This window comes from Carcharhinus amblyrhynchos, chromosome 21, assembly GCF_965287045.1.
Source record: "Carcharhinus amblyrhynchos chromosome 21, sCarAmb.v2.hapA, whole genome shotgun sequence".
In the NCBI taxonomy this organism is placed as follows: Eukaryota; Metazoa; Chordata; class Chondrichthyes; order Carcharhiniformes; family Carcharhinidae; genus Carcharhinus; species Carcharhinus amblyrhynchos.
The window spans coordinates 12,154,523-12,173,446 of NC_137344.1; the positions used below are offsets into that span (position 1 = coordinate 12,154,523).

At 42.1% G+C, this 18,924-nt stretch overlaps 1 protein-coding gene across 1 annotated transcript in view; it reads left to right on the forward strand.

The window, feature by feature from the left end:
• The window catches only part of LOC145356651 (transmembrane protein 235-like), a 49,219-nt gene that overhangs the window by 17,704 nt on the left and 12,591 nt on the right, over positions 1–18,924 (forward strand). The window contains exons 2-3 of the mRNA XM_080209503.1: positions 6,149–6,229; positions 15,711–15,848. Coding sequence (XP_080065629.1) covers positions 6,149–6,229; positions 15,711–15,848 — 219 coding nt within the window. The remainder of the gene's footprint in view (positions 1–6,148; positions 6,230–15,710; positions 15,849–18,924) is intronic.

An 18,924-nucleotide genomic window follows, 5' to 3' on the forward strand; every position in this document is an offset into this window, starting at 1 on the left:
CTGTGTGCTTCCAGGAAAACAGATCTGGTGACAGAAGTTAGAATCAAATTGATTATCTATGGTAGACTTTTCTAATCCAGTACTGCTCCGGCAGTGCTTTGCGCTGGCTGTCCGTGCATTAAAGTTAAAGTCCAACAGTGACCCTCTGGAGACCGGATAACCTCTCTCATTACCACTGGAACCGGATACAGCCTACTGTTCCCATACCTCACCGTGTTTATCTAGCTGATTTGTATTCTTGATTTCCAGTTGGTAGTGAATTAGCTGGGAAGGTTCAGGCTAATTGGTATCAGTGCCCTTGATCAGCTGTTACTTGGCTCTTGCTGGGAGTGAAGGTGTGTGGAGTTATTTTCCCGGTTGGTAACTGTGTGACAGATATTATCCTGGTTGGGATTTGTATGAAAACTCTTCTGGTTAGGACTTGTGTGTCCTAGAAGGTGTAATCCTGGAAGGTGAAACCTTGGAAAGCGAAGTTCTGGAAGGCGAAACTCAGGAAGGCAAAATTCTGAAAGGTGTAATCCTGGAAAGCTAAACCTTGGAAGGTGAAACCCGCAAGGCATAATCCTGGAAGGTGTGATCCTGGAAGATATAATCCTGGAAGGTGAATTCCTGGAAGACAAGAACCTGGAAGGTGAAATCTTGGAAGGTGTGATCCTGGAAGGTTAAACATTGGAAGGCAAGTTCCTGGAAGGCGAGATCTTGGAAGGTGTGATCCTGGAAGGCTAAACACTGGAACGCGAGATCTTGGAAAGCGGGATCCTGGAAGGTGAGATCCGGGAAGGTGAGATCCTGGAAGGTGAGATCTTGAAGACGTGATCCTGGAAGGTGTAACCCTGGGAGGCAAAACCCTGGAAGGCGTAATCCCTGAAGGCAAAACCCGGGAAGGCAAAACCCCAGAAGGTGTAATCCCGGAAAGGTGTGATCCCAGAAGGTGAAATCCAGAAAGGTAAAACCCGGGAAGGTGTGATCCCGGAAGGCATAATCCTGGAAAGTGGAACTGAGAAGGCGAAACCTGGCAAGGTGAGATCCTGGAAGGCGAGATTCTGAAGGCGTAATCCTGAAAGATGAAACCCGGGAAGGCAAACAAGAGGAGGGCGAGGTGCTGGAAGGCGAGGTGCTGGAAGGCGAGGTGCTGGAAGGCGAGGTGCTGGAAGGCGAGATCCTGGGAAGGTGTGATTCTGGGAAGGTGTGATTCTGGGAAGGTGTGATTCTGGGAAGGTGTGATTCTGGGAAGGTGTGATTCTGGAAGGCTAAACAGTGGAAGGTGAAACCTTGGAAGGTGACAGATAACTTATCTTAGAATGGATTCCATTTGCATTGGAAAGAAGGTTGTTTGCTGTTGTATTGAGAAGGGTATGTTTGCTGTTGTATTGAGAAGGGTATGTTTGCTGTTGTATTGAGAAGGGTATGTTTGCTGTTGTATTGAGAAGGGTATGTTTGCTGTTGTATTGAGAAGGGTATGTTTGCTGTTGTATTGAGAAGGGTATGTTTGCTGTTGTATTGAGAAGGGTATGTTTGCTGTTGTATTGAGAAGGGTATGTTTGCTGTTGTATTGAGAAGGGTATGTTTGCTGTTGTATTAAGAAGGGTATGTTTGCTGTTGTATTGAGAAGGGTATGTTTGCTGCTGACATTATGATTATATCAGCTTGTTATTTTAATAATTTATTATTGTGAAATTATAATGTATTTGGATTGTAACGTACTTGGATGAATTGTTTAAATAAAGTTGGGACTTGTGTATATGAAAAGCAAGACTCGGTTTGGAGGTGACGCCTACAGTCAGGTTTCCCCTCTACACTCACTATTTAATTTCACATATGGAGATACTGAGAGGCTACACAGTGGACCCTCCATGAACAGTACCTCAGCCAAGTGTCACTGCCTTCCTGGGAGAAAAGAAGGCGAGAGCAGAAAATCAGTAAAGAAAAACTTACATTAATTGATACCATTTATGATTCCTGTAATTTCACTAGGTGAGAAACAAAATATTTTTAAATGTGGATCACATACTTCCTTTTCTGTTAGGTTGTCTCTGTTTCCTGTGAGAATTTATTAAACCCAGCTTTCTTAGAGGTTTACTGAGGTGAAAAATGATTAAATATTTTATGACTTAATTTCTTTCTCAGATAGGTTCGCCTGAAGGCACCATACAAACTGCTTTTATTGCTGGGATCTGCGAGGCAGAACACACAAACAAATTTTGGATAAGGTGCTTAATCTGACAGCATTTAACCTTAATTGAATATATTGCACTTGTAATTTATCTGACAATTGTAAGTCACAAAACATCAGAGGAATATAAACTAACATTTAAAGCATAAATATGTTACAAACACCGATACAGTGGTAGGAACCACAATGATAAAAAATATGAACTTAAATCAAACATCATAAATTATTTCCTGCTGATAATAAGGCACTAATGATATCTTAGAATTTATTCCCTCTTTTTGAGTCAATGACACTGTAGTGACTGTCTCATTGATCTGCCTTGTTTTAACTTGATATAATTGTAATTGGTCAGATATCGTTCCAGTATCTCAATATTGATGTTTTAATCCAGCTTCACCTGCACCCCCCCCCCCACACACACACACACACACACACACACACACACACACACACACACACACACACACACACACACACACACACACACACACACACACACACACACAAGGCCCTCCACTGGCTAAGGCAGTAAGCACATTGGAACTCAACAAGGCCCATGAAGTAGATCTCTTGCATTATGAGTTCCCTGGTTGAGGTAATGATTACCTGCGCTTGCCATCTACAAGTCCAGGCAGCGGGGTGACGGAGGGGGTTGTCTGACCCGATGTCTCCCCCTCTATCGCGGCTATATTCGCGACCAGGTGTCCGAGGGCATCGTTAACGCCTTCTGTACCCGCTGAGCACCGCAGGAACGGGGGTGCATTATTGACCCCTTTAATCACACTTTGATTGGATGTTTTAAGTTTCCTTTCTACTTTGATTTTGATTTCAGGCGGTTCCTTTCCTTTGGGGAGCCGCCCTTTTTAATTTATCCCCTTGTTAATTTGAGTTAGTCTATTTGGCTGGTTAAAAAGATTAGTAATGATTGGGCAGGCAATCATGTGTGTATATACTGAGGCTACTGAGGGCGGGAGAGGGCGGGAAAGTGGAACTGAGCCACGACAGATCAGCCATGATCTTATTGAATGGCAGGGCAGGCTCGAAGGGCCAGATGGCCTACTCCTGCTCCTATTTCTTATGTTCTTACTGACACTCTGGATTCTGACTTTGTACTTGAAACAGTCTTGGGAGTGGAATTGAGTTGTAAATAAGTGAAGGGACACTGGCCTCTCAGGAGTTATTTCGGAAGGATTCCAGTTTGATCTGAGTTCAGACTGATGAATTAGTTGACCTTGTCTTGGCTGAAGGCAGTACAGACACTCTGATTTGTCTCAGCAGTTGCACAAAGAATTGACCAGGATCCCCTTTCTGAACACCGTCCATTAGCCTGCTTTAAGTATTTGGGCTTGGATGTCAGATGAAGACAGTTAGCTGAGGGAATAAGATGGCCAAAAAAATGAAGAGAACATTAAAATATTCACAACCTTAAGATCTGTCTGTCCTTGAGATTGGAATTCTACCCATTGACACAGTCCACAGGAACAGGAGTGCACTCATCCAGTTAGATCATAGTAAGAAGTCACGCAACACCAGGTTGAACCTGGTGTTATGAGACTTCTTACTGTGCTCAGCCCAGTCCAATGCCACCGTCTCCACATCACAGTTAGATCATGGCTGATTTGTACCTTGACTCCATTTACCCACTTTTGTTTTATACCTATTGATACTGTTACTGTAACTACCTCATCATAGATTCTGGAGCCAATTCATCTAAATAATTAAACCCCATGTGAAATGGAAGTGACCTGCCATTGGGTGCTTCTGCAGCCTTCACTCAAGCCAAGAGTGGCTGCAGCAACAGACTGGGTGGAATGGTGAATAAATGCAAGAGTGTTGACAGATTAGCTTTGCTGTTCAGTAGCTGCAGTGAAGGAGCATGTGTGTCCTTGTATTCCTTTCAACCACGTCTTCAAGAAGAGAGCTGGAAACAAACACAAAAAAGGACTTCATTGCAAGGAGGCAGAGAGGGAAAACACGTGATTTGAACAAGACCAAGGATCAGATGTTCCTGCATATGATGGTGCAAAGAGTAGAATGATTGCCTGGTGCCATGACAAGAAATTGCAGAAAAATATCTGGTGTGGTCTGTAGCGAGAAGTGGATCTGATCCAAGAACTTGTTCAGTGACCTGGCAAGGGCAGAGAATGCAACACCCAGGCTGCTGTCCCTTTCCTCCACACTGTTAAAATGATTAACTGTCGCACTGTGCTGTGGTTAAGGGGTCACTTACTCGGGACTGTGCGGGGTGTGACACTATTTCCCCTAATGGCATAAAAGCAAATTACTGCGGATGCTGGAATCTGAAACTAAAAGAGAAAATGCTGGAAAAGCTCAGCAGGTCTGGCAGCATCTGTAAGGAGAGAAAAGAGCTGATGTTTCAAGTCCAGATGATCCTTTGTCAAAGGTTTCCCCAACAGCACTTAGTTTCCTACAGAACTTAGCCCATTCTTTATGTTAATGGGATCTATTACACCTGACATTATGTGGGAGACCTCTCACAATTGATGGCCCTCCCTTAATTCCTTTGATCGTATAGGCAAAGCCTGACCATGATACACATGGAAGACAAGGGACTAGAGAATTGGAAAGCTGTTCCCCACTTTGATAAGTAGACCAAAGACTTGCTAAGAAGTCGCTCCATTCTACCCATGGGAGATTACAGGTTGCAGGTTTACTGCTGCAGTCACCCTGGTTTCCCCGTGACACAGCGTACAGTCAGGAATTTCTAAATTCGTCTCTGTCTCCTTGTGTGTGAGGATGGTAAGCTCACCCACTCTTACGCCATTGGTTCCTGCAGATCTATCACAGTAAAGAATATCTGTTGATAAAAAGGAAGATGATGAAAAGGAACAGAAAGAAGAGAAATAATTCCTCACAAACTATGGTGACAGGAGTTTCCGGAGCAGTGCTCCAAAAGCTTGTGATTCCAAATCTCATAGAATTTCACAGAAACCCTACAGTGCAGAAGAAGGCCATTGAGCCCATCGAGTCTGCACCGACCACACTCCGACCCAGGCCCTATTCCCGTAACCTCCCACTAGCATGGCCAATCAACCTAACCCCACATCTTTGGATTGTGGGAGGAAATCGAAGCACCCAGAGGAAACCCACACAGATACAGGGAGAATGTGCAAACTCTGCACAAACAGTGACTCAAGCCAGGAATCGAACCTGGGTCCCTGGCACTGTGAGGCAGCAGTGATAACCACCTATGCCACCGTGCCACCCAAAGCAATGAACAATGCTTTCATGGTCATCGTTAGACTTTTAATTCCAGATTTTTAGAATTGAATTCAAATTTTGCCAGCTGCCATGGTGGGATTCGATTCTGGGTCCCCAAAACATTACCCTGAGTCGTTGAATACTAGTCCAGTGACAATATGCCACTGTCTCCTCCAAATAAATCTGTTGGGACTTTAACCTGGTGTTGTGAGATTTCCTACTATGCCCACCCCAGTCCAATGTCGGCATCTCCACATTACGAAAACTTAACTGTCATATAAAACCTCATATTCGTAACAGAGTTTACGGTGCTTGATGGGATACCCGTCAAGCAGACTTCTTTGTCCTGAACAGTATTATTGCCATTGCACCCTACCAGACAAGTGAAGAATATTCTATCCTGACTTGTGCCTTGTGGACACTTTAGAGACTTTGTGGAGTCTGGAGGTGAGCCACTTGTTGTAGAATTGCAGCACTGTGACACTGCATCTTGTGATTTAGCTGTGTTAAATCAGGATGTCTATAAATCACACAATTCCCACCCCCTGGCCTTTTATTATCAGTCCACTAATTTTATAGCTTAAACATTATAAATCTGAAATATAAAAGTTAAAATGGAGCATGAAATTATTAATTTACATTAAACCGATATGAAGGTTATTTGAAATTCACCACTCTTTATTACCTGATATTTAAAGAATATTTAGGGTCAGATGTATAAAATATAATGTTTCATTTTTATTTTATTTCCAGGTAAAAATGCTTGCATTGCTTTAATAGACCCCTTTGGGGAAGACAGTCAGAACGTACCTGAAGCACAGCGTCACTTACTGTGTAAGTTACAGTATATTCTGTGTGAGTCCCAGTGTTTTCCATGTGAGTTACAGAATATTCTGTGTGAGTCCCGGTACTTTCTGTGTGAGTCCCAGTATTTTCTGTGTTAGTCCCAGTATTTTCTGTGTGAGTCCTGGTATTTTTTGTATGAGTTACAGTATATTCTGTGTGAATCCCGGTACTTTCTGTGTGAGTTATAGTATATTCTGTGTGAGTCCTGGTAATTTTTTCTGTAAATGCCAGCAGTGTTTGTCTGAGTATCTTCACCATGAAATGAAAAATGGAATTGAAATTGTGCAGTGGATTGCCAGCAGATGTGTTGGAACAAAAACCCAAGGCAAATTTTTAAACAGGATAAAGTCCTACTAGGAAATGGACAGTTCCAAAATCAGGGTAAGAGAAGTGATTAGATATTTAAGGGATTGCTTATGGTCTGCCCAAAATACTACGGTGTATTTATGTTGCTGAGATTTGTATTTGTACCACTCATTTCCTGAAAGTAATCCATTTAGTCATATCCTCCCCGTTTTGTTTTTTAAATGTATTTATTGGTCACAAGTAAGCTCACATTAACACTGCAAGGAAGTTACTGTGAAAATCCCCTAGTCACCACACTCTGGCACCTGCTCAGGTACATTGAGGGAGAATTTAGCATGGCCAATGTGCCTAACCAGCACGTCTTTTGGACTGTGGGAGGAAACCGGAGCACCCAGAGGAGACCCAGGCAGACACGGGGAGAAGGTGCAAGCTCCACACAGACAGTGACCTGAGGATGGAATTGAACCTGGGTCCCTGGCGCTGTGCGGCAGCAGTGCTAACCACTGTGTCATTGTGCTGCAGGGAGAGGTAAGAGGTGAGTAGATTTACGGTTATTGGTAGAAGGATTAGAGGGGACATGTTTTCACCCAGGGGTGGTGGGATCTGGAATTCACTGCCTAAACTGATGGTTGAGGCTGAAAAGCTGAACTTATTGAAAAAGTATTTATTTATTTTTTTATTAGTCACAAGTTGGCTTACATTAACACTGCAATGAAGTTACTGTGAAATTCCCCTCGGAAATTAAGAAAAGGTACATATATCTGTATCCAAATGCTGTAACCTGCAAGGCTATGGAAACCGTACTGGAAAACGGGATTAAAATGAGCAGCTAGTTTCTTTTATTCCTCCATTTTGGCCAGCACTGACACAATGGGCTGAATGGCCTCTTTCTGCACCATTCCTTTTCAATGGATCTCTGGTTCCACATGGAGAGAGGGAGCTTGTGAGGTTAATCATTTGCGCGAAAAACATAGAGATGTAGAAAAGAGAAGTGGGAAGAAAATGAAGACAGAGAGGGACAGATTCTTGGGTAGTGTGAGGAAATGTGGAAAGAAACAGAACAAGTGATGGAGAAATATTTGAAAGAAGTTTTTCAGGAGGCAGGCCAACCAAAAACCTCCACCTCTAAAGATAAACATTCCAGTTAACGTCACTGATCTGGTCAATTCTCCTAGTGGAACAACCAGTACATAAACTCCTGCCCCTAGCGAGGCGATGACCTAGTGATATTATCACTAGAATATTCATCCAGAAACTCAGCTAATGTTCTGGGGACCCGGGTTTGAATCCCATCACAGCAGATGGTGTAATTTGACCTTAATAAAAAATATCTGGAATTAAGAATCTACTGATGACCACAAAACCATTGCTGATTGTCAGAAAAACCCATCTGGTTCACTAATGTCCTTTAGGAAAGGAAATCTGCCTTCCTTACCTGGTCTGGTCTACATGTGACTCCAGAGCCACAGCAATGTGATTGATCCACAACTGCCCTCTGAACAAGGGCAATTAGGGATGGGCAATAAATGCTGGCCAGCCAGCGACACCCATGTCCCATGAATGAATAAATAACCCAAGTGTCGATTCTTTTGGCTTCTGAATAAGTCGTGGACTTTATTCTGGCCTCCAAATAATGTCTGATCACATACAGAACAATGCAAAGAATGACAAGGACACAATAGATGGAGACAGCCAAAAGATGGTGTTAAGCCACCTTATTCCTGTGCAAAGTGAATAGTTCAAGCCCTCACAAACTCATCAGATAAACAACTAACCTTAAGTGGAATCTACACACACATGTGACAAAGAGCTAAACATGTTACAGGACAGCAGACAGAGGCTGGCGGAATTCCATCTGACATCATTTTTCCTTGAGACGTTACTTTGTTCCCATGCTACTGAAAGCAAATTTGCAGAGGAAAAGAAGAAAAGAATCCATGGGACGCTCTGCTTCAGAACTCCCTTGGGTTTCTTTCTCCCAGAAGTGCACCAACCTCTCTGAATCCATCCTGGTTTGTTTTTCCTCCCATCCAGTGGTGTACAAACTCCAGAGAGAGCCTGTCCAGGGAAAGTTGTCCACAGATCGTGACTTTAAGCTCAGATATCACTCTAATTTACAAAGGACCCAACAGAAGTTTGATGGACAGCAGGGTGGAGAGTACATGATATATGTTATATTTCATGATATATCACGTATTATGAAACAGTAACAAGTCTCACAACACCTGGTTGAAATCCAACAGGTTTATTTGGTATCACGAGTTTTTGGAGCTCCTTCATCAGGTGAGTCAACCCACCTGGTTTAACTTGGTGTTGTGAGACTTCTCACTGTGCCCACCTCAGTCCAACGCCGGTATCGCGATATCATGTATTATGAGAAGCATAGATAAGGTTGACAGTCAGAATCCTTTCCCCAGAGTTGAAAAGTCTAATATTACGGGGCATGCACTTAAGGTGAGAGGGGCAAAGTTCAAAGGAGATGTGAGGAGCAAGGTTTTACACAGAGTGGTAGGTGTCTGGAACGCACTGCCAGGGGTGGTGGTGGAGGCAGATAGTTTACTGGTGTTAAAGGGGCTTTTAGATAAGCACATGAATATGCAAGGAATAGAGGGATATGGACCAAGGGCAGGCGTAAGGGTTTAATTTAATTTGGTGTCGTGTTCAGCACAAAATCATGGGCTGAAGAGTTTGTTCCTGTGCTGTGCTCTTCTATGTTCTGTGTTAAGTTTACCCTCTTTTAACCAAGTAGTGAAGCAAATGATTTCTGCTGGGCTGGAAGGAAACCACACGTCTTTGGGCACAGCAAGAGTATTGTGGGTTGTTGCTGACCCAGGCTACTATCCCTACCATCACCCCATGGCCATGTCCCAGTTTCTCCCTGGCCGGGTTGGCCTCTGGATTGTCTGGCATTGCGCTGGCAAGCTGCAGTGGAGCATCCACTTGTTGGGTAGCAATGCCATTGTAGTAAGGGCTGTCTCTCAAAACAGATGGAATCCCCTGCAGCAGGATTCACTGGGCTGCCAGAGAGTTAACAAGCCCTTCTTTATGTCAAGTGCATTATCTGCAAGCTCCTACCCAAAGGTGAACCCACTTTCCCCTATCACTATAACCAGCTAAAGTAGAGTTATTATGTACAGTTAAATATTGGCAGTACCACTATCACCAATTATTATGAATATGCCAAATTTACCAAGATTGGCATCAGGGACCAACAAAAATAGGTTTTGTGTGACTGAGGTGACCATTAATAATCAATTAACAATTACACTTTCCCGTGATTTCATTCTTTAAACATGGCCTGTATTCCCTGGAATATAGAAGATTAAGGGATGAATTGATTGAGGTTTTTTAGGATTTGAAGGAAATTGATAATATTTCCTACTTTCCTGTTAGGGATGGAGTCTAGGCCCAGAAGGCAGCACCTTCAAATCAGAACCAGGGTGTTCAAGAAGGAAGTTAGGAAAGGTCGTCTCCGGGCAAGGGTATGAGAAACGTGGAAAATAATCCTACCAAAGCAGTAGGTAGTGTCTTGATAAATAATTTAGAATCAGGAATTGATAGTTCTTTACTAGCCAAGGTATTAAGGGACATTTAGCCAAGGCTGGTGGATGGAGTTGAGATGAAGACCAATCATGATCTTCTCAAGTGGCTGCTGAGTGGCTGAATGGCCTCCTCCTGTCTCTATATTCCATTGTTTATTTCTCTTATTGGATTAAAATCACAATAGTTGATTGTCCTGTTAATTCCTTACTGCATGGAACAAATTGGGAGAAAAGAATAAATAACTAAATTATTTACACAGAATATATGACACAGTTTGCACATTCTCCCCGTGTCTGTGTGAGTTTCCTCTAAGTTCTCCGATTTCCTTCCACACTCCAAAGATGTGTAGGTTAGGTGGATTGGCCGTGGTAAATGTGTGGGGTTACAGGGATAGGCCAGGGGGAACGGCAGGAAGGTTGGTCTGTCAGAGAGTCGGTGCAGACTTGATGGGCCGAATGGCCTCACCTGCACTGTAGGGATTCGATGAGTCTATGAGGCTGCTATAATATTATTCCAAATCTACAGTTCTTACTTGTATATAAACCCACCTTACTCTGATCAATTATTTGTCACATTCCTGTCTATGAATTTGACAATCTCTTCCAACTTTAATAACTGATACAGTAAGAAGTCTCGCAACACCAGGTTAAAATCCAACAGGTATATTTGGAATCACGAACTTTTGGAGCGCTGCCCCTTCATCAGGCGATGAAGTCCTGTTGGACTTTAACCTGGTGTTGTGAGACTTCTTATTGTACCCACTCCAGTCTAATGCTGGCATCTCCACATCATTAATAATTGATGGCATTCCAAGTTCAGTTGAATTTCTAAGAGCTGATATTGAATAAACTTTCATTCCCAGAACAAAGTCTCAAAACAAATGCCATCCAGGATACCTGTGCTCAGGGATTCATACTAGTTCATAGACACTCTTGAACGTGTTTAAAGATATTTGACTAGACAAAGCAGCCTTGTGACACAGCAATTACTGAGTATCTGACATGATGGATGCAAAATCAATGGACAACTCAGCACAGACTATTCCTTTGTACCTTGTTGCAGCTCTCTCCAGAGCCTTATCAATGGATGCCTATTAAATCAAATACTATGCTATTTAAATTCAAAACGTATATACATTTTAAGAAGGCTGATCCTGCCTTATTGTTACTGTTTGTTCCTGTAAGAAAAGTCTAGGGATTGGAGCAAAATTAAGTTGTTAGTATGAACATAGCTGTTGTAGGCAGTCAATTAAAATAGGGGCAGTAAGTTGACATTGACACTTCACTGTAATATGATCATAGAATTGTGGAATCTCTATAGTGCAGAAAGAGGCCATTCAGTCCATCGAGTCTACACTGACCCTCTGACAGAGCATCTTATCCAGACCCACTAACTGCCTATCCCTGTCACCTCCCTTATTTACCCCGCTAATCCCCCTAACCTACACATATTGGGACTAAGAGGAAGCTGGAGCACCCGGAGGAAACCCACACATTCACAGGGAGAACGTGCAGAGTGACCCAAGCCAGGAGTCAAACCCGGCTCCTGGCGCTGTGAGGCAGCAGTGCTAACCACTGTGCCACCACACCGGTTATGTTTTGTAAAAACAATCGGTTTGCAATGGCTTTACATGTTTACATATAAATCAACTGTTTTTCTTTAATCTTAAATGGCAAAATTAGAGGTTCCATACTCACCCACAAAATTATTAAAGCTGTGTTAACCCCGTTATTCTACCCCTGTCTAGAATGTAAACACAGTAAGAAGTCTCACAATACCAGATGAAAGTCCAACAAGTTTATTTGGTAGCAAACACCACTGGCTTTTGGAGCACTGCTCCTTCATCAAGTGAGTGGCTTAACTTCGTCCCCACTCACCTGATGAAGGAGCAGCACTCCGAAAGCTAGTGGATTTTGCTACCAAATAAACCTGTTGAATTTTAACCTGGTGTTGTGAGAATTCTTACTGAGTTTACCCCAGTCCAACACTGGTATCTCCACATCATAGAATATAAGCAACATTGGCAATTTCTGTAGCAATTTTCTGCCTTTTCATCTCCTGTTCCTGGAACGCATCAAATCAAAGGTCAGAAGCTCCCATCTCTGCTATGTTAGCGTTCAGCAATTTTCCCAGACTTTCTTCTTTGAATCCATTTCTCAAGAGGTAGTTCATGTAGTCCCATCTTAATAATTCCCAGAGTCATGTCAAATAATCAGCTTGGAATAACGACAGCTTGGATGAAAGATTCGAATCATCTTCTCAAATGGATCTCATTTTGTTAGTTTTCTAGCTCTACTGAGGCTATTGAGAGGCCTCAGACATAACTAAATAACCGCCAAAAACAACATCTGGAGAAGCTGCATACACGTATAGCATTGAGGACTGTATCAGGAGTAAAATTCCTGCCCCGTGATTGTTGAAAAAAGCGTTTCTAAACAACAACTGAAGGCTGGAATGCAGAAAATCTTGCCATTACCAAAATTCAATTTCCTCCCTGTATGTTCTGAGAATATAATAATGAAATGCAGACCAATCTGGTTCTTGCACACATTTAATCTTGGATTAAATCTGCTTTGTTATCAGTGGGAGAATATTAGTTCCCTGAGTTATCAGTTGCAGCTGCCTTTAGAACCACGTCTCTGGTGAAATGTCACTCCTTAAAATATCATATTTTTCCTTTTTCCAGTATTTTCTGTTTTAGAATGATGAGCACAGTAAGAAGTCTCACAACACCAGGTTAAAGTCCAACAGATTTATTTGGTAGCACAAACTTTCAGAGCACTGCTCCTTCATCAGGTGGGTGGGCTGTTTGAAGGAACAGCACTCTGAAAGCTTGTGATACCAAATAAACCTGTTGGACTTTAACCTGATGTTGTGAGACTTCTTACTGTGCCCACCCCAGTCCAATGCTGGCATCTCCACAGAATGATGAGGTCAGACATTATGGTTAGCTCTATTGCCACTTAGGGTCTGTGAACAAAATTCTTCTCATCCTCATTTTAGTCCAATCATTAATGTGTTTAATTTAGTATTGGCCAGGATGATGTTCTTTCCAAGTCTCCCTTCTCATTGTCTGGTCTCCATTAGACAGCACCCTAGCTTAAACAGCTCAGGCCAGACACTTGGGGAGTTCAACTTCCCACCTAGCACATCCCTAACATCCAGTAAGTTGTAACTCTGATAATCTACAGCAGGAGTGCCACATGTTACTCTCAGACTTTGTGAGAAATAGGCCAAATCTGAATCAGTAAGCAATATTGTATATCATAGAATATCATAGTATCTCTATGATATTCAGCCCATGGATTTTGCACTAATTCTCTGACAGAGTATCTTACCCAGGCCCTGCCCCACCCCTATCCCTGTAACCCCACACATTTCCCAAAGCTAATTCATCTAACCTACTCATCCTTATACATTAAGGTGCAATTTTGCTTGACCAATCCATAAGATATAAGGTATAGGAGCAGAATTAGGCCACTTGGCTCATCAAGTTTGCTCCACTATTCAATCATCGCTGATAGGTTTCTCAACCCCATTCTCCCACCTTTTCTCCATAAACTTTGATTCCCTTACCAATCAAGAACCTATCTATCTCTGTCTTAAATACAATCAATGACCTGTCTTCCACAGCCTTCCGTGGCAATGAATCCATCTAACTTGCAGATCTTTGGAGTGTGGGAGGAAACCGGAGGAAACCCATGCAGGCATGGGGAGAACATGCAAACTCCAGAGAGACAGTGACCCAAGGCCAGAATCAAATCTGGTTCCCTGACGCTGTGAGGCAGCAGTGCTAACCGCTGTGTCACTGTGCATACACAACTCTTATTGGGTTGCATACATGTGCAAAACAAAATTCAATTTTCAATTTTAGAATGCTGTTTTATTTTTCTGCAACTTGTTTGGTGCTGTTCCTGTACTTTGCTTTGAAAACTAGAAACAAGAGGGCATTTTCTCCTAAAAATATTATTTAAAAATCACGAGGCAACAGCAAGTATCAAAGAACCTAGAAAAGTACAGCGCAGGAACAGGCCCTTTGGCCCTTCAAGGTTGTGCCAATCATGATGCCCTAACTAAACAAAAACAAAACCTTCTGTCCTCACTTGGTCTATATCCCTCTATTCCTCCCTATTCATGGACCATCAAAGTGCCTCTTAAATGTTACTAACGTGCCTGCTTCCATCTTCTCCTCTGGCAGTGTGTTCTAAGCACCCCAACACTCTCTGCATGAAAAGCTTGCCCCGTACATCTCCCTTAAACTTTCCCCTCTCCATCTTGAACCTGTGCCCCCTTGTAATTGATGCTTCCATCCTTGGAAAAGCCTCTGACTATCCACCCTATCTATGCCTCTCATAATTTTGTAGACCTCTATTAGGTCTCCCCTCAGCCTCCATCTTTCCAATGAAAACAATCCTAGTTTATTCAATCTCTCTTCCGGTCACCCTATTATAGAAAGGATATTATTAAACTAGAAAGAATGCAGAAAAGATTTACTAGGATGCTACTGGGACTTGATGGTTTGAGTTATAAGGGGAGGCTGGATAGACTGGGACTCTTTTCTCTGGAGCGTAGAAGGCTGAGGGGGTGACCTTATAAAGATCTATAAAATAATAGGGGGCACAGATCAACTAGATAGTCAATATCTTTTCCCAAAGGTAGGGGAGTCTAAAACTAGAGGACATAAGTTTATGGTGAAATGGGAGAGATACAAAAGTGTCCAGAGGGGCAACTTTTTCACACAGAGGATGGTGAGTGTCTGCCTGCCAGAGGTAGGAGTAGAGGCAGGTACAATTTTGTTTTTTAAAAAGCATTTAGACAGTTACATGGGTAAGATGGGGATAGAGGGATAAGGGCCAAATGCGTGCAATTGGGATTAGCTTAGGGGTTTAAAAAAAAGGGCAGCATGGACGAGTTGGGCTGAAGGGCCTGTTTCCGTGCTGTAAAGCTCTATGACTCTGCTCATAGCCAACACCCTCGAGGCCAGACAACATCCTGGCGAACATTCTTTGCACTATCTCCAAAGCTTCCACACTTCTTATAATAGTGTGGTGACCAGAACTGCACGTAATACTCCAAATGTGGCCTAACCAAGAATGTATATCGCCACAATATAATATCCCATCTCTTGTACTCAATGCCCCGGCCATGCCATCCGCTTTCTTAATTACCACGTCAACCTGTGTTGCCACTTTTTTCCTGTATTGTGCCAAGGTAAATATCTTATCTTTCACAACCTGATTCTTACAAAATTTCAAATCGTTCTGTTACACACACTGAGAATACTGAATTCAATCATGTTCCTCGGTTACAATGCCTTCTTTTCATATCTTGGGGCAACGTTGATCCATTCTAACTCATTTGATAAAGAAAAGCAGCTAGGAAAAGTGTAGGAACAAAGCCCAGTGCAGACATAAAAAAGAATCAGACTCTGAGAGCACTGGCTGTCATCGGAGGTGGACTTAATGTTCTACCCGTTATTGTGTCAGATTTATAAGATGTATTTATGCCACCGGTTCTGTTAGATAATTGATGCTTTGGCTATGTATTAAGTTCCCTGAGTTTCCAACCTTTCCTAACGGAGCAACTAACTAGCACCTTCCAACTATCTCTCTCTTTTCAGTTATGCAGAAGGTGTTTGTCATTTTGCTCCCTCTGAGTCTGGTTCTTCTTGTTCTTGGAGGTATCTGTGGGCTGATCAGCTCTTTGGCGAATGGTCTCTACATGTTACTGTTCACTGGTTCCTACTTTCTGGTTGGAGGTAAGATTTCTTAATGTCTTTGTTCAGTTAGAGGCAGTAATCCAATACTTTTTTGAGCCCCATTCATTTTCTTTGAGTGAAACAGAAATGATTTCACAGTGATTCCTCAAGAAAGATTAAATGTTTGAGAAGCAATATTGAAATATTTCTGTTTTATGCTGTCTATATCTAGTGATTAATATTAGGAGCTGCCAGACTCAGCCCAATAAGGTGCTCTGACTCTTTTTTCTGATAGACACTAATGAACACAAAGAACCTGGTTTCAGAGGGTTACTTGCCTGAGTTCCATAGTCTGAAGTAGAGTTACAGTAATGTGGTTAACTTGCAACTGCCTTCTGAACAAGGACAACTGGGGATGGGCAATAAATACTGGCCCCCAACGATGCCCATGTTATTCCTGGATCTGCATGGGTTTCTTCCCTCAGTCCAAAGATATGCAGGTTAGGTGGATTGACCATGCTAAATTGCTCCTTAGTATCCAAGGATGTGTAGGTTAGGTGAATTAGCTGTGATAAATGTGTGGGGTTATGGGGATAGGGTGGAGAGGTGGGCCTGGCTAAGATGCTCTTTCACAGCATTGGTACAGACTCAATGGACCAAATGGCTTCCTTTTGCACGGTAGGGATCCTATTGAAAAGAAGCATGTCCAACAGTGCAGCACTCTCTCAGCACTGCACTGAAGTGTCAGTCTAGGTTACAGGGTTTGATGTAATGTTTCAGAGGTGCAACATTGAACCAAACTAATAAAAGACGGAAGGCTGAATCCTCTCAGGATTCAAATCAAGAGCCTGTTTGTCTCAGCTTGACCAGTCATGCTACCCAGTGTTTGATATGTAGATAGAAACTTAAAATCATGCTTTTCATTTATTATCAGAAATTTAAACTTGTCATAAAATTCATAATTTCCAGATTCTGTTTGAAAATGTAATCTCTTATGGAAATCCTTTGTAGCTTATTGGTCTCAACACTGGGGAGAGGGCCTGGGTAAGACACACTGTCAGAGAGTCAGTACAGACTCAATGGGCCAAATGGCCTCCTTTTGCACTGCAGAGATTCAATGATTCTATGTTATTCTTTACCTTACAATAACATGGGGACAGAATTGGAATAAGCATGCACAGAAATTGAATTATTGCATTGCAACAAGTCCCTGGAACTCACCACTATGTCACATTTCAAAATTGAGTGATTACATTTAGTATTAAAGTTTAATAGAGGGATGTCATACAAGCATAAGGATCTAGGAATAAAATATGTTGCCCATCTCATTTAAATTCTGTTCCAGGCAGGCATTTAAATATTTTTTCTGAGCGCAAAATCATTTATCTCTTCATTCCTCCAGAATCAAGAATTGCTCTAGTTTTGGTGAAAATACCTAGTTGGGGGGGAGGCGGGACGGGTGGGGGTGGGTGGGTGGTGGCGTGGTGGTGGGGTTACTTTAGTCCACCATCCTCCTAATAATTAGCAATCTACGTAGAGACTGATAACTTCTAAAGAGAAGTGGAAGCATCTAGTTAACAGCTGAAAAATTGACACCAAGAATTCATCTTTTAAAAGTTTTACTGTAACAAAGAATTAATAAGCACTGCTGATTAAACATTGTTTTCTTTTCAAAGGCAATTTATGTTTTAAACTACAGAAAAGAGATTTCCCTGTTCAGCTTTCAGCATGATCAAAATCCCCCTCTACAGTCACATGCTATATTGTCCCTTAAATTGACACTTCATCCTCCAGGGAGCAGTCTAAAATGATTCTCGTTTCTCAATGGCTTCCTTCCTTTTTACATTCCCAGCTGGGTAAACTTCTAATCCCCAAACTTCTTTTTTCTGTATGCTTATGCTATAGATTCCTTTTTCTAATGCCAAGTTGGGACTCCAACCTCCTTTAAATCCACATAAACTCAGTCTTTCAGTCTGAGTGTGAGTTCCCATTTGTGTTTCGCATGGTGAATGATAGAGTCAGCATAGTCTTTGCTTAAGGCGCAGACCTGGCTGCTTCTCTCTTTTGCTGAGTAGCTCCCAAACGGGTGCAGACTGTGAAGACAAAACTTCTAAACTGTTGTCTATTTGTGATATGCATGGGTTTATAGGGAAACCTGTAACCTGATCTCAAAAATGGCTTCCTCCATCCTCTTCTCCATGGTTAAAGGAATCACAGTTTTGTATATGAGTAGAAATACTAATAGTTGATAGGTGGCAGGGGGAAGGTTCAGCAAAAGGAAGGGAAAGTGCATTAAGACTTTAGGGACAGTGATTGAAACATTCCTATTAAAGAAATCAACAAAGATAGAATAAGCCATCAGGACTTTCTACTAATGTCACCAAACCCCTGTATTTCTTTCTAATTGTGCATGCAGTATGTGGTGGGGGAGGGGGGTGGCTTTGCTGTGCACAGAATGGTTGCCCCCCCATCGTATCAGTGATTATGTATTAAGAATACTTAATTTTTTTTCAAACATTTTGGGATAAATGCCTAGCTAATCATGCAGAAGTGTGATAAACACTTAAATCATTTGGCAGCCAGTGAGATATATGGACTTACTCAAAAAATTTAAGATATCCTGCGCAGAGTCTGAGATTAATACACACGTTATTGAAAGAATGGGGACTTGAGGATATAACTCTGAAATCCAACATGAGCTGGTGATTATTTTACATTACTAGTACTCAGTAGGTTGGATAAATGAAATTACTGCTTCTCTGGGCAGGGAAATTAAAACAGTCCTGAAGCAGCAGTTGAGTTTTCCCACTGCTGAAATATCAGGATCTGCAAGAGGCATCCGCAATGTCTTCAGATGTCACTTGTAAATGTTAATTGAAACATGTTATTGTATTGATGTGTTTTTCGTAATTTGACAGCCGACAATTTATCTTCAGTATTCCAATTACAAGTGCTCCTCTAGTTTGTAATAATAAAAGACATACATCAGTCTACTTTGTGCAGACTTCACTCAGAGGCTGTGAAGGAATACTATACAGCCTGCACACAGTTAATTCAGCAACACTTAATTCAGTGTAGACATGTCACAGTGTCAACTGTGGATGAAACCTATTCTTGCTCTTGTAGTCTCCTCCCC